The following is a 15628-nucleotide window of genomic DNA, read 5'->3' on the forward strand; positions in this document are numbered from 1 at the left end:
TGAGTTCTGAAGGCTGTTGCACATCTGTTCCTTCCTCCCTCCCCCTGGGTATGACCAGTGAGAGCGCTGCCATCGCCTGGGTTTAGCAAGGGAGTATTCAGGATCTCACTGTTCATCCATGTGCGGAGAGGGAAAAAAAAGAGAGGCCGAAAGGAAAAAAAAAAAAAATCCCCACATTGTCAGAGTAATGCCAAACTCTCTCTGAGTGGGATGAGCAGAGCAGATGCTGCAATGAGATGCCAAAGCGGCTCCCCTTCCTCTGTGCCTTGGGTGCCTATAAATTGCTCCGGCGCGCGTTTGTCAGCCTCCTCTTCTCCTGGCAGGTGGTACCCAGGCAGAATCCTGCGTTCAGTCTCTCTCTCGCTCCGTTCCTGGCCGTGAGGCGCTCGCCGCTGCTCGCTTGCTCCTCGGCTCCAGCCTCGCCGAGCCCACTGCGTCCGCCGCCGCAGCCGCTCCGCGCACCCCGAGGGCGGCTCGCCCGAGCTTGCGCGGCCAGCGCGGCTCTTTGGGGTGCGCCTCTATTAGAGTTGTGGTGGTTGCAAAAGGGAGGAAAAAAAAAAAAGAAAGGGCGAACAGAGCGAGCGAAATAGGTGGAGAAGGAGGCAGAAAAAGGCAACTTCAGACGGAAAGTTAGTGCGAACTGGCGAAGTCTGCAAAAACGGAAAAGTCGATCTCTGGCAGCGGCGGCATAAAAGTGTGAGCGGTCCCGGCGAGCGCTAGAGGCCGCGGCTGACTCTGCCCTCCGGGTGGCCGCGCCGGCTGCTGCGGCAGCCACAGGTGCGAAAGGGTTCGCAGGAGGCGAGAGGGCGCCCTGCGCACCCCTCCCCCAGCCCTCACCCCCCCAGCTCGGGACTTCAGCTCAAGTCACTTCGCACCCGAGCTCCCTCTCCAGCCGCAGCCTCAGCGGGGGGAGCAGGAGCAGAAGAGGAGCGGCCGGTGCGCTACCGCCCAGGGGAGTTAGGGCTCGCAGGGGGTTGTTTTCGGCTCTGAGGAGGTCCCCGCCCAACCTTCAAAATTTTGTCCAAAAGCAGACAAGAGGATCGCCCCGCGCTGAGCCGGCTGGTGGGCAGCAGGAGGCGCCTGATCGCAGCCGGGGCGCTGGGGGTGGTGATGGTGCTGCTACTGGTCATCCTCATCCCGGTGCTGGTGAGCTCCGCCGGCACGTCGGCGCACTACGAGATGCTGGGTACCTGCCGCATGGTCTGCGACCCCTACGGGGGCACCAAGGCGCCCAGCACAGCCGCCACGCCCGACCGTGGCCTCATGCAGTCCCTGCCCACCTTCATCCAGGGGCCCAAAGGCGAAGCGGGTCGGCCTGGGAAGGCGGGCCCGCGTGGGCCCCCCGGTGAGCCTGGGCCACCGGGTCCCGTGGGGCCTCCGGGGGAGAAGGGCGAGCCGGGACGCCAAGGCCTGCCAGGCCCGCCCGGGGCGCCCGGCCTGAACGCGGCCGGGGCCATCAGCGCCGCCACCTACAGCACGGTGCCCAAGATCGCCTTCTACGCTGGCCTCAAGCGGCAGCACGAAGGCTATGAGGTGCTCAAGTTCGACGACGTGGTCACCAACCTTGGTAACCACTACGACCCCACTACAGGCAAGTTCACCTGCTCCATCCCGGGCATCTACTTCTTCACCTACCACGTCCTGATGCGCGGAGGGGACGGCACCAGCATGTGGGCTGATCTCTGCAAAAACAACCAGGTGAGTGCGGGCAAGCAGCCGGGAGGGCGGGGAGAGAGCGCGCAAAGGTGCAAGCGAGAGGGAGGAGACCCCGGAAATGGGGGTGGGGAGCCCGCGGAGAAGGGCGCGGCCGTCCGGCTCCCGGGAGCTACTGCGAGGGAGGACCCTGTTCCACCCAGGCGGCTGTCGTCCACCGGGAAGGGCGCCCAGAGACCTGAGGAAGGCGGTTCCCAAGCCGGCTACCGGCACTTGGTGCGCGCGCTTCAGAGCGCTATCCTGGAGGAGCGGGAAGCACCGGAGCCGGGAGCTCTATCCCCCTGACCTATTGTGCACGAGGGGAGTCCCGGAGCGAGAAGCGACCCCTGGCAGCTGGATTTCATGCTGGCTTTCCCGGGAATGTGAGGGCTGGGAAAGCCCAGAATGGGCGCGCCGGGGTGACAAACCCAAAGGAGAAAGACCGGGGTCCGAGGGAGAAAGAAAGGTCCCGAAGGGGCGTTTCCACTTGGGGCGCGCCCAGGCCCGAGGCAGGACTGTGGCGCCAGCCGTCGCAGGGCCCTGGACGCGTGCTAGGCGGTGAAGCGCTTCTAGTCAGTGCTAAGACTTAAACTCTGGTTTAGTTTTCAGCCAAAGAAGAAGGAAAGGGGAGAGGGAAGGAGTGCTAATAACAAAAGAAAAAGTTGAGACTCTGTGGGTTTACACAGTAAAACACGCACCCAAACACAGAGCCCAAACTCTACTGAACCGAGTAGGAGGACACCCAGGATGGTGGCCAGGACCGCGAGTAGCCCAAGCCTAGCCCCAGGACCTCACTGCCGGAGAGCCCCGGGCGCGCCTGCGTCAAAGTCTTTCCAACCCCAGCTTTCTCCCTCACATGCGGGAGCAGCTTTGGCCTTGGTTGTGAAATAGCCTCAGATTAGCCCCGGCCACGAGGACTTGCTCTCCTGTGCCAGATGGCACCCCTAAGAGGGCCGTGGGTCTTCTGTTTTCTGCTGCGGCACTTTACCGTTAGCTTGGGAAATTCGCGGTCATTGGAAAGCCAAAGCGTCCGGTCTCTTTGTCAGAGAAGGAAAACAATAGTTGTAACTACTTAAAAGTGTAATCGGACCTTTCTGCAAGCGCTGAGTCTGCAGCCACTCGGGCGAGGCCTTGCAGCTTGCAACCTGAGTCGAGTTCCGGCTTTAACTTTGCTTATTGGGTGGCACAGGGAATGGCCTGAGACCCGCCGTCGCCATCGAGAGTCCTCATCGCAAGCAACAACTTTGATTTACCAAGGGTAGAGATGCAGAAGAAGCCCTGGTGGCGCAGTGGTTAAGTACTCGGTAGCTCACCGAAAGGTCAGCAGTTTGAAACCCACCAGCGGCTCCTTAGGAGAAAGACCTCCGCAGTCTGCTTCCATAAAGATTATCGCCTTGGAAACCCTATGGGGCAGTTCTACTCTGCCCTAAAGGGTCGCTGTGAGTCTGAATCCATTCAAGAGCTTTGTTTGTTTGTTTAATAGGGCTTCAGGTCACTCACCTTTTGAACATTCAGACCTTCTTGGCTACAACCCAAGTTTGTATTAAGCAACATGCAGCAGAATTTCTTCCAAACACCTAATTCAGTGTCAGAATTCTTTCAAAAGTAAAGATGAGTGTCCTAAATGTATATAGAGAGAAAGGACAAAAACTCTTGTTCCTCTCTCTCCCTACCCACTCCCTCACTTCTAAAGGAATTCAGAAGCAAATGGCTTAAGGGACCCTCAGGACAGGGTAGAACAAAAAAAGGAAAAATGGCCACCAGGAGGCACTGCCAGGGTTGTTTATTGTAGTTATTATGCACAACAAGAATATTAAGATTAATAAAAACTATTCATAGAGTCATAGGACAGTTACAGGTAAATGGTTTAAAAGGACATGACTCATTGCTCCAAGACAGAGCTATAGTGTCACTCTAACAAAATGGTTTATGAACAGCTCTTCAAGGAGGCACCCCATTATCTGCAAATTGGCTCTCTTCTGACCCAAAGGTTAGGTCTGGAAAATACCATCAGGCTGAAGAGATTGTTTTTGGAGGTATTAATTAAAATGAAATAAGATTCAAGCTTTATCAGCTGATGTATGAAAATGCTCACATCTTTAAATATCTGGAAATTGCAGTTACGTAAAAAACTAGGGAACGATTCATTTTAATTAGTTTAAATGGTGGTGTCTACACTGCTGAGCCTGTGTATGCCCCACTGATTCCAAGAAAACCATTCCATATAGGTGTTCTGTGTGCATGTTGTTTTGAAAATTATTTCACTGTGTACAGTGTACAGTGCTGCTTTGTATCATCCATATACATTCTACGAGGGTCAGAAAAAATAATAAGGTAAAACAGTTGGCCTTATAATGTATAATGCTTTCTATTGGCATTATTCAGCTGCTACAAAAGGTATGTTGCAAAAGGCGTGCAACAGGTAATTCAGAAATATAAATATATAGTATTAAACAATGTATCTTTGACTCCAGTCTGGACTATTCTGGACAAGTTATTACAATATTACTGTTACGGACTTTTGTCTCTCAAAAAGAACTATTTTGTAAAGTCTGGTCTACAGGCAATTACAAATGAAAAATCTTCTAAAACCTTTTATTAGTATTATTATTAAATAAATACTTTATTCTTGATTTTGAGTTATATTCTGGCTGATCTCTTCTTTGAATGGCAGTTTCCCCCTCTGAGCTGACTGAATTTGTTTTCATAAAACAGAAACTAGAGATCCATGTCAGTGTAATGTTCTATGGATTAAGTGGATTTCCAGAAGCACAAAAATTAAACTAAAAATGCATGCAGTTCACTCTAGGATAGAGGAATGCCTCTGAACCGTACCCACATGAAAGCCATTGTATTTATGCTTTGTGTTGAATGCAGGATCACAGATGGAAACATCAAAGGCCACTAAATTAACCTGATATGCCACTTAACCTTTTGTTTATGATTCCGCAGAAGTACAGTGAAAATGAAATTATGAGAACATCAGCAGCAATTAATTAAATTAGCAAATGTTGCCATAAATATTGCCTCTAATGATAAATCCTCACTAAGAAGATAATGCTAAAGCTGCATAATCTATTACATTCTCACAAACACACCAGTAGAAGAACCACAGTTCTCATGTTCCCCATGAAGCCGTCAACTTAAATTTAATCTCACTATTTGCTGGGAGCCCATGACAGTGCATATTAAAGGTAAAGGCCAGACTCAGCTAGCTTTACATAGAAATGTTTTTCGTAGGTTTGTACAGTTTTAGCAGAAAACCTAAATAAAACTATTGCTATTTGAATGTAATCACTCTAATACCACTATAATAAAAAATAAAACTGGCTTAGTATTTTTAACTATAAAATAATTGAAGACCAGTTTTTACTCTCAGAAATTATTAACCATGGCATCAGTGAACATGAAATATATTGGAAAGAATGAATAGTCTGTGGGTTGAGATTCATTTATTAGAGAGATTAATGAAATGTCAAATTATCTTTTTAAGGGCAGTGCAACGTGGACTAAAAATAAAGCAGAACCTGAAGAGTTAATTTGTGTTATGAAAAGATGTTAGACCACATGTAGGGAGAACTGGAGATAATGGGCTGAGGAAAGGATACATCATATTCCCAGAGAAAATGCTGAAAATGACTTCCAGGGTGCATGCATTACCTTCCTCAAGAGTTTGATGGCTTAAAGGAAGAATTGTTGGAGTCACTGAGCTGGATGCCAGGGCTTGAAATGTGAAGTCCCATTATACCTTACAGTATGATCAGGTGAACAGGCACCCTAAAATCACGTAAAGACACTGGAGTGTGGCGGTCGTTTGATTGGGAGGCTGTCTTATGGGAGACTGCAGGTTAACAACTTAGAGAATTATTTTCATTAAAAAGCGATCACATTGGCTTTATCCAACAAAGGAAGTGAAAACCATAAGGGTAACTTGCCTGTCTGAGGGATCACACTAATGCATTTGCAGGTTTTTGTGGTTACATTTACATGGTTTTGTGGTTACACCCTGCAGAATAAAAACTACATTATATATGTATATATTTAGGATTATTGTCTCTAAAACAAGTGATTTTAATGAGTCCTGCTTCCTAAATGTCTTCATATAGAAAACAATGTCAAAGCAGAGTCCCCATAGAACATAATCTTAAACACCCAAAACACTGAATAGAATGCGAGCCTGGTTATTAATAATGGCTGATAAATATATAGTAGATTGGTTATTAATTCATATATTAATAGCATGGCTAATTACTATTTTGTATTTTAATTTCTCTCATCTATTAAAAAGCCACACATTAAAAAAAAAAAATCAGGTCATAATAGCAATATACTCCTTGTAGATTTTTTCCCTGGGAATTAAGGACTACATGAAATTAATGACTCAAAGCACTCAACTCCTACAAACTGATGATTCATTCCTAGGAAATATTATGAAGTTCAGTTATATTATTACTTAATGGTCAAAACAGATCACCTCACTAAATTGGTGTGTACATTTGAGTCAGTGCTTCTGACCATAATTACATGGTATATTGCTTTCATTATACAACGTATTAGTGAGAGTTAGCACAGTGTTAAGCAATATTAAATCCTTTAAGCCCTTTCTCTATTTGGTATATGATATCCAGAAAGAAATTTTTAAAATACTACTCAAATTACTTTACAAGTTCACCAGTGTCAAGAGCCTTCTCCTTTTTTTTAACACTTCAGCGTTAAAGTGAGAACATACCACATGAAAATTTAATTTGAAAACCTATCATTTAAATTCTGAAAGAAATGCATGGAAATTCTTGACTTATGTCTCATTTCCCTCATTTTGCCAAATGACAAAATCCAGCATATGGTACCCCAAGTCATGCATTATTACAGACTGCAGGTTTGCAGAATCACTTAATCACTGGCTGTGTTACTCAGGGAAATATCAGTATAGTTGAGCAGAAACAAGCCACAAAGTGGAAGATGTTTTACTGAAATAAATCAGATTCAAGTCTGCCTATTGAAAGATCTTCCAAGGCAGAATCAAAATACATCCTAAATGAATCCGAAGCCTAATTTGAGTTGAGGATGTGACAGAATGTCCATATTACTTGATATGATAGGCAATTTGTCTGCTTACAAATGTCTATCCACACACTAATGAGATCAGAAGCTCAACACGAGCAGATAACAGTTTAAGCAGCCTTATCCCCAAAGCAAACCACATATTTAGAATCACCTAAATATAAAAGCGCGTTCAAAGAGATAATTTAAAAAATTTTAGAAATTTAACAGCCCTCAAATCACAGAAATTTAGTTCCTCATATAACTTTTGGATGTGTGGAAGTTAAACAGTTGATTTAAGTGCATACATCATAATTAAATGATAAAAAGGCATAAATAGAAAACTCTGAAAGCTTGAGTGATATAATCAAAGATGATTAAATGAGTTAGGCTTCTGAAGTAGTCTGGCTAAAGGTTTTATTTGAATTAGATTTTGAAAGCCCCAAATCAAAGGACTGTCTTCCTTTTTTCCTGCGTATAGTGGTGTTGCCTGGGTTTTTTGTTTACTGTGGATCTCTATAAGATTTTCTAAGAGTTGTGGAGAACAACTGAAGTTAGGCTTGAACTTCTGTACTCCTAAGCAGCTGATTAGAATATTGCTATTTGGCTTAATTTAAAGCGCAAAAAAAAAAAAAAAAAAGTACTATTATTTTTATTTCAAGAAGTGATTGGGGATAGGGATTCAGGGAATTAGAAAAAAGTAGCGATGTAGGGACAGAAAAGGTTGGTGTGCGTTCTTTCCCAATATATAGTAAGAAAAGATTGCTGGAACAGCTGTCACTAAAGCACCCCATCCTCCTTCCTTTCTTCTTTTCCAACAACGTTGTTGAAACTGTTACAATAATATCCCCGTAAGATTCCAAGGCCAAAGTGTGGACTTGTCTGTGCTAAATTCTGTGCTATGGAAGCAAGCCTTCTTATAATGCTGTGTGAGTGGCAAAAAAAAGAAGAAAACCTGAGAATTTTCTTTGAAGAATTTTAATTCTTGTTTGTTTCACATAGGTGCGGGCTAGTGCAATTGCCCAAGATGCTGATCAGAATTACGACTATGCCAGTAACAGTGTTGTCCTTCATTTGGAGCCAGGAGATGAAGTCTATATCAAATTAGATGGTGGGAAAGCTCATGGCGGCAACAACAACAAATACAGCACATTTTCTGGATTTATTATTTATGCTGACTGATAATGTGGAAACTAAGCTGGTGATTCTGAGCGTGAACACTGGATTCGTGTGGCTAACGGCAGTGAATCAAGGATCCCAGGGGATGCCAATTGCGGGGCACCTCAGTTGTGTATATGTGGGGAAATCAAATGCTACCTGACTCACATCTGTATCACTCAAACATTATGTAAAAAAAAAAAAAAAATTAGAAGCAAGATAAGCAGATGTGTGATCCACTACCGCCAAAGCAAATACTCCTTATTGTTAGTGTCCATGTGAATGAAGTCCTATATATAGATCACAAATTTTTATAGAAAAATCTAAGACACTGAATTATTCCTTCAATATATATGATACTTTGGTGTACTGTGATCTTGCTGCTTTTATCCATATGTCAGCTTTGGTTCTTGTGAGTTTACCTGCTTATTATGATACTTGGAGTCCATTCATAGTGTGGGGAAGAAGGATTTTACCCTGCAGGAGAAGGTCTAATTGAAATAATGCTGCTTGTCCCCAAAGAAATGGTTTGCCTTGTACTTTTGTTAACTTATAGAGCTAGACCTGGGAATGATTCAACTTCAAGCCTTAACCTGGAATTTTCTGGATTTGAGGGAATTCCCAAACCTCTGATCATTTTCACATTTTCTTTTCTTACGGATTTTTTTTTCTCTCTTTTCTGGGGATAGACTTTAAAAATAGAGATTGAAATTGTATCATAGGATGACCCTCTAAGTGTGAAAATGTGTAATTACGTATGTATTTAGAAAATCCCCTGCGTCTCCATTTTGTCAATACAGTACATTTAGATTTACTGGGAAAGTCAGAAAAATTTCTTCTTTGGTATTAAATCAGACTGAGGCTTTTGCCTTCTTTAGAACAAAAGATTATTCATAACCCAATGCACAAAGGTTTAATTTGAGCTACCGCATGCAACACCAAGGGGACACTAAGTAAGGCCTTCAAACAGTTCCTACAAGTCTGTAGCCTGAGGTTATTTCAAAATTAACAGTTTCACGTATAACTAACATGACAACAAAGTGTATATATTTTATACAAATACCTGCTACATATATATATGTTAGATGAAATATAATACATATATGGCTTTAGTCCATAAGGAACTGTGGTTGTATAGCCTCAAAATTTAATTTAAAGATACACACACACACATATATATATTCCTAATTTGACTTATTTTCAATGACAAAAGTATATGGAGTAGCAAAATAAATGACTTTTCTTTGATTATCCAGAAAACCATAAATTTTATTAGGTTAAAATGCCCTGTATGTCATATGTGCGTCAATTAAGCCCTATGGTTCCTTTATTATCATATACCAATCAATACTTTAACTGCAGTCCAGGCAGACTGTTCAAATGAGGACTGCAGAAACAAGGTGGCTTTCCATTACAATGTTTATGAATGATATGCATTTGAATTATCATTTTTAAATTTTTATCTGAGGTGGATTGAAGCTGACAGTAAAGTAGATTTTGAGAATAGCGCAAATCCTTTCTCTCTGGTTCAAATATACTGCCAAAAGTCATCTCTTTAATCTAAGGGAAAGATTAAAAATGCATGTTGATATATCCTAACTATCAGGCAACTTCCATGATTACAATGAAAAATCTGTTCCTCTTTCAGTTGCCTTTGAAGGCTCTTGACAAGTAGATTTCAAAAACAGAGATTTAAAAATCTGCTTGTTTCACTGGTGAAGGACATTTGCATTTTTTCATTTAAAGGAATTAGTTTGTTCTGCTGGCTTGTTCCTCCTTGGTACTTTCTGTTCTAATACATTTCTGTTCTTGATCATTTTCCATCAGCATAAATATCTTTTATTTAGGAAACCTCAACTTTCCAAAAGTTAAGCATGGTGTTCTCATCTGAAGGTGCTGTTTGCTTTGTTTAAATGCCTGGGACTGAGTAAGTGTCATGATTTAGATGACTAAAAACACTTAGCCTATTCAACAAGAATAATGACTGATTCTATTTGGCCTTTCTAAATAAGATAACTTGAATTATAATGGATTTTATTTTTTATTTAACAATATGCATTTTGAAAGAGGAATTCGCAGCAAGGTTTTGGAGATTTTTTTTTAGGTACCAAATAGCATAAAGAGGATTCCAGCAAAAGATTATAAGTAGCAGTGCATATCAACTAAAAGTTTTACCTAAGAGTTAAAAGAATAATTTTACACAAAGAATCAGGGATGGGTACATTTTAAAGAGTAGGCTCTAGAATCAGACTGTCCTTTCTAATAGACATGACCTTTTCTTCAGATAAATAAGCATTATTTTCTCTGTTCAGGCCCAAGGAAAAACAAAAGGTAAAGAAAATAAAGGGACTGTAAGGCAGACGTTTCTTTTTTGCATTATATCTTACCAATTAAATTGTGGCCTTTGTTATTATAAATGTACGGATTCATTAAACTATATTATGTAATATATTTTGACTTTATGATTGAATTTCTCTAATTCAGTGCTTTATGTGTTCATGCCTGTTATACAGATTTTGCAAAATGAGACAAAATTTACCACAAAATGCATACCAGAAAGCCAAAAGCATTAAAAAATGGTTTATTAAAATATATAGACAGACAACATGTAATTAACCTTTCAAGATATTTTTATCATTGTGAATTGGTCATTGTATTATAGTATCCTTTGGGAAAAAAAAACGCCTCAAAATTTAACTTCCCTTTCTGCCAAAGCTATTTTAAAGTGCCATCTCATTCATTAAGCATTAATTAAAGAGCAGCAGGGTAATTACCAGGATCATCAATATTACAAGAAACAATAGATTGCTCCAGAAGGGAGTAATTTAACTAGAAACACTTTACATTTTCTCAAGTAGTACAGCTGATAGATTAGAGAGAAAAGAAGAAAAACCTCCGCTTACCCCTACTTTAAATCACTGATTGGAAGTAGATACTTCTCTATTGTGCAAAGGCGTGCAATAGTTTTGGAGAAGGCAGAATTCTCCAAATTCTCATAGACAGGAAATAGTCATTAGTCCTATGTAACTCTGAGGAATAGCTCACAGTTGGTTTCAAATCCTACTGAATATTCTCTGCAAGTTTTAGACTGAAGGTGTACATTCATAAACAATCATCCTATTTGAACATTAGCCATTGCTTAGGGTTCTCTATTAGTATCTTATCAAGTGTATTCTCAGTTATACCTCTAAGTAACATTTTCGGAAGGATGTTGGTGAGTATATGAGAATAGCCGTGACCTCCATATTTCATCAGCCGATGCTTCGTATGTATGTCATGTGCCATCAGAATTCGATCTTCGTAGCCCTCATTCACCAGGAGACGCACCCTGTGAAAAATGTTAACTCATTGTTTGACATTTGTCTCACATTTAAAATTTTCAGGGTGCTTTAAACTTTTTACTCATAAACTATTGTGCTTGTCATAAAGATACCGCCTTCTATTGTGGCACATGTACTGGGAGACCCTTAATAAATATTGTGTGGTGATGATAAAGATATTGCTGCATCCTAGCAGGAACATGACCCTTATTCCACACACACAGAAATTTCCAGCCTGTGATATTTATGACATTGCCCGGCAATTCTGAACCAAATATAGCCTTTAATAGGATATGCCACTTTGAATGAATGACCACTTTAGCATTTCACTAAATAACATTGTTCTGAATTTGTATTCTGATCTCCTCTCTAAAATGCCTCTTTTAGTATGCCCATTTTTCAGATCTCATTTTCTCTCCCTCTCTCCTCTTTTATCTAGCAAATAAAATCAATGACTATTTGGGATCAAAGCAGGCAATTAAAAGAAGTCTTTCTCCAAGTGAAATATTCTGAAAGAAAAATCAGTTGGCTTGAAAGTGAACAGTATGTGGTAAGCTAGACAGTCATGTTAAACAGGTAGGCAAAGGTACCTCTATTTTGAGCACTTTTCCCTTTGAAATTTTTGGGAATTCTGTCTCGGTGTGAGTGTTCAATTATTGTGCTAAATTGACCTGTAAAAATTTAGGCTACGTTCCTTCCATTTCAACGATAGCTAAAATAATGAGCAGTTCCTTTGCATGTATAGTCAACTGACCAAAGAACAGCTTCCCCACTATTGTCTAAAATTTAATCTTCTTTGCTTTGTTAACTGCTGTGATCTTTAGTGTGAGTCACCTCCTGACAGCCACCATCTGTGTGTGTCTGGAGTCTGGACAGTATCTGTCTTGACTTCCATGGATCTCTGATGGCAGGAGATGCAACTTAGAGACAGAGACTCTTCTACGGATTTTCTTTCTAGTCCTGTCAGTTGTTAGATTCCCACCATGAAAAATAAATGGACAGCAACCTCTTCCAGGGGGTAACTACTTGAAAGGTATCCTTTTTGTTTCTATAGCCTTTCTTAGCATTCTAGCCCATGAGTAATATTTAATAACAAGCCCCAGCTGCACAATGGTTAAAAGCTTGGCTGCTAACCAAAAGGTCGGTAGCTCAATCCATTACCCGCTCCTTGGAAACCTTATGGGGCGGTTCTACTCTGTCCTATAGGGTCGCTATGAGTCAGAATCGACTTGATGACAATAGGTTTGGTTTGGTTTTATGTTAAGCAAAAGAAGTCCCTAGTTGGTGCAAACAGTTAACGTGCTCGCTGCTAACCAAAAGGTTGGTGGTTCGAGTCCACCCAGAGGTGCTTCACAAGAAGGCTGGGGATCTACTTCCAAAAAAATCAGCTATTGAAAACCGTATGGAGCACAGTTCCATGAGTCTGAATTGACTGAACAGACACTGTATTTTCAGGTCAAGGGAATGCAAGTGCTAAAGAAGAACCAACCTAGTGCTTTGTCTAGAAGTCTGCGTTCATGCCATTAGCTCCTCGTGTGTGTCATAAAAATACCATTTGTGCCACCAAGGGTATTTGCCTCATTGAAATTTATGTAACATTCTAAAGTCCTGATCTTCAGTTACTTTTGGAACAAACTCTATTTAAGGAAATTAAGAGAGTTACATGATTATGAAAAAAAAAAAAAAGAGAAAGACTTGGCAAGAACACATCCACAATGCTGAAACTTAGTGTAACAACTCTTGATCCACAACTGAAAAGAAGTACCACAGAACAGGAGATTCTGAGACTACACTTTTTCCATTATAGTCATGAGAATGTCCTAAGGTTTTTGTTTCTTTTCCTTGTCTGAGAAAAATGATATCTTGTTACTACAAAGGCATATTATATGCATAAACACATAATTACTGTAAGACGCCACGTGTGGCACCCTGAAACACAAAATTATTGAATTGTGAAGAGGCAAGAAAAGAATATAATGGATAAGATACTCTTATTTTAAAATGGGAACCATCAGAACTCATTAAGCCAAGAATCTGGAGACTAGTTCTGTTACGAGAAAGACAACATTATGGCCGTAGAGTCATAACCATAGCCTATCAAGAAATACAGCCTGGTCACTCTTGAAATAAAAGCTCCTCTCTCCTGCTGTACTATTGTGTGGAAGAACAGTAGTTACAGAGATGCTGCCAGAAGGGGAGAACCACTACAGATGAGAAGACAAAAAAAATTTCAGTAATTATAGAAATACAAATGAGTTAGTGTTTTGCAAACAAATATTAGAGAGAGACTACAAAGTGTGAAAAAGGCAGAGATATAATAAGATTTGAGAAATGGAGCATAAGATTGAAAACAGGTGTTAGACGCAGAATTTCTGGTGCTAAAAACCAGAGGTAGGCAGAAGCACGCTTCTGTGTTCTTGTACTTCACAGCTAGATGAGTATGGATCAAAAAAGGACTACAGATGGATGGTGAAAATCAGCTACCTGAAAGGTGGGAGACAATGGGGTACAGGAGCACATAGAATCCAAAAGGTCATTCGGTAATTAACACAAGTTACACTTGGGTCAGAAGGCAATGGTGGTTCAGTGGTAGAATTCTCGCCTTCTATGCAGGAGATCTGGGTTCGATTCCTGGCCAATGCACCTCATGTGCAGGCACCACCTGTCAGTGGAGGCAAAAATCAGCCAATGAAAATCCTACGGCTTACAGTGGCCCAGTCCCCAACCGATCGTGGGGATGGTGCAGGACTGGGCAGCATTTCATTTTGTTCTGTGTGCGGTCACCATAAGTTGGAAGCTGACTCCACCGCAGCTAACAATAACGACACACTTGGGTCAAGTGATGTAATGCATGATTTTAATTTAAGGAAGATAAAGCACACATACATACACATACATATGTACATAGATATAAATAAACACACATACATATATAATTTTTGTTGTTTTTCCATATATCCAGAATGTTTACATTTGGCATTATAAAAGATAACCAAAATTAAATTCTTGAACTAATAGCCAAAAGGAGCAAAGAAGGAATGTTGAAGAAGCTATGATCTCCTGCCCTTAGATCTCCTCCATAGATCCCCCTCTATGGATCCCTATCTTCTGTCCCAGAAGACCTGGGAGACTCACAGAAGTTGTAAGGCTGCAAAAGACACACATCCCTGCCGCGAAGGAGCTTAGGAAGCAGGTCCTAGTGCAAACTACCTTTGTGCAAGTTGAGTTGGAAACCATGTGTGGAGGGCACCCATCAGGAAATCATGTGTTTGAGAGCATGAAAGATGAGAAAGACCTACCACACCACTTAATTTAAATTAAGATGCCTATAGGTAAAGCAAAGGCACCCTGGTGGCACAGGGGTTAAGCATTTGCCTGCTAACCAAAAGGTCGGTGGTTCAAGCCCATCAGCTGCTCTGTGAGAGAAAGATGTGGAAGTCTGCTACCATGAAAATTTACAGCCTTGAAAACTCTATAGGGCAGTTCTACTCTGTCCTATAAGGTCACTATGAGAAGGAATTCAACTTTGTGGCAATGGCTTTGTTTTCTGGTTTGGCTTATAGGTAAAGAATATTCACCTCTCCACATGGTACAAAATAGTAGTGACCTAGGGAAACCTGTCTGGCCGTATCGAATGGTGTTCTCGGGCAAATGAATTAAAAACATAAAATAATCAAAAAAGAAACAAGCAAAAAAATCTGTCAGAGAACTGGTTTGACTACTAAAAAACAACAAAAAAGATCTAGTTTCCTTGATCAAAGCAGTTTGCTCACGTACAGCTGGGTGTAGCCTTCCTTACTTAAGTAGTAGTATAACACTTATCAACTAGCTCTAAGGATATTAAATGTGAAGCATATTTTACTGTTAATGAGGTCATCAGGGAGGAGTGTCAATATACAGACATCAGGAGGCATACAGATCTAAAGGTCTACTGGCCCAGAGAAAGAATGTAGGGTTGTTTCATTTGAGGTAACTGGTTAAGATCTTCCCCTCAGCCCCAGTGTGCATATGTTCAACTATCAATATGTGAGCCTCAGTTTCTTGGGTTCGCTTAACAACTCCAGTTTTGTTTACACCCATTCCAACCAGTTTCCCATACTCATAACCAATTCTGCTTCTACTCCCCCTCTGAAATCTCAAAATTCAAGTCCCCAAACTGACCACAAACTCCAATCTTCCACTTTTTCATTTACATTTCCTCTATACATACTTACCTACTTCATTAAAGCCTCTCGCTATTCTTCCCTGCTATTTTATTCCTATATATCTGCCCATTTCTCCTACTCTTTCATCCCTTTCGAGCTTGACCCCATGACCCTCACCTCAACTACTCCCTTGATCTTCTGGATATCAACCACATCTTTCAGATAGAACCCTAACCCTAGATCTATCTACTTACATTTTCAACTTCTGCCCAC

The 15628-nt window shown here is 41.5% G+C and overlaps 2 protein-coding genes across 7 annotated transcripts in view; one reads left to right on the forward strand and one right to left on the reverse strand.

Annotated features, from left to right (window-relative positions):
• Nucleotides 1-434: 434 nt before the first annotated feature.
• On the forward strand, nucleotides 435-8072 carry C1QL3 (complement C1q like 3). The gene is made up of 2 exons (XM_049881923.1): nucleotides 435-1698; nucleotides 7735-8072. Exons 1-2 carry the CDS (start codon nucleotides 1111-1113, stop codon nucleotides 7912-7914), a joined length of 768 nt encoding a protein of 255 aa, XP_049737880.1. The 5' UTR covers nucleotides 435-1110; the 3' UTR covers nucleotides 7915-8072.
• Nucleotides 8073-10492: 2420 nt separating this feature from the next.
• Nucleotides 10493-15628, reverse strand: part of PTER (phosphotriesterase related) — a 77623-nt gene continuing 72487 nt past the window's right edge. For all 6 annotated transcript variants that reach the window (XM_049881916.1, XM_049881917.1, XM_049881919.1 and 3 more), the window contains one exon: nucleotides 10493-11218. In XM_049881916.1, the coding sequence (XP_049737873.1) occupies nucleotides 11008-11218 (211 nt within the window). In that variant the 3' untranslated portion in view covers nucleotides 10493-11007. The remainder of the gene's footprint in view (nucleotides 11219-15628) is intronic.

The sequence above is a fragment of the Elephas maximus genome, chromosome 4 (assembly GCF_024166365.1).
Source record: "Elephas maximus indicus isolate mEleMax1 chromosome 4, mEleMax1 primary haplotype, whole genome shotgun sequence".
NCBI lineage: Eukaryota > Metazoa > Chordata > Mammalia > Proboscidea > Elephantidae > Elephas > Elephas maximus.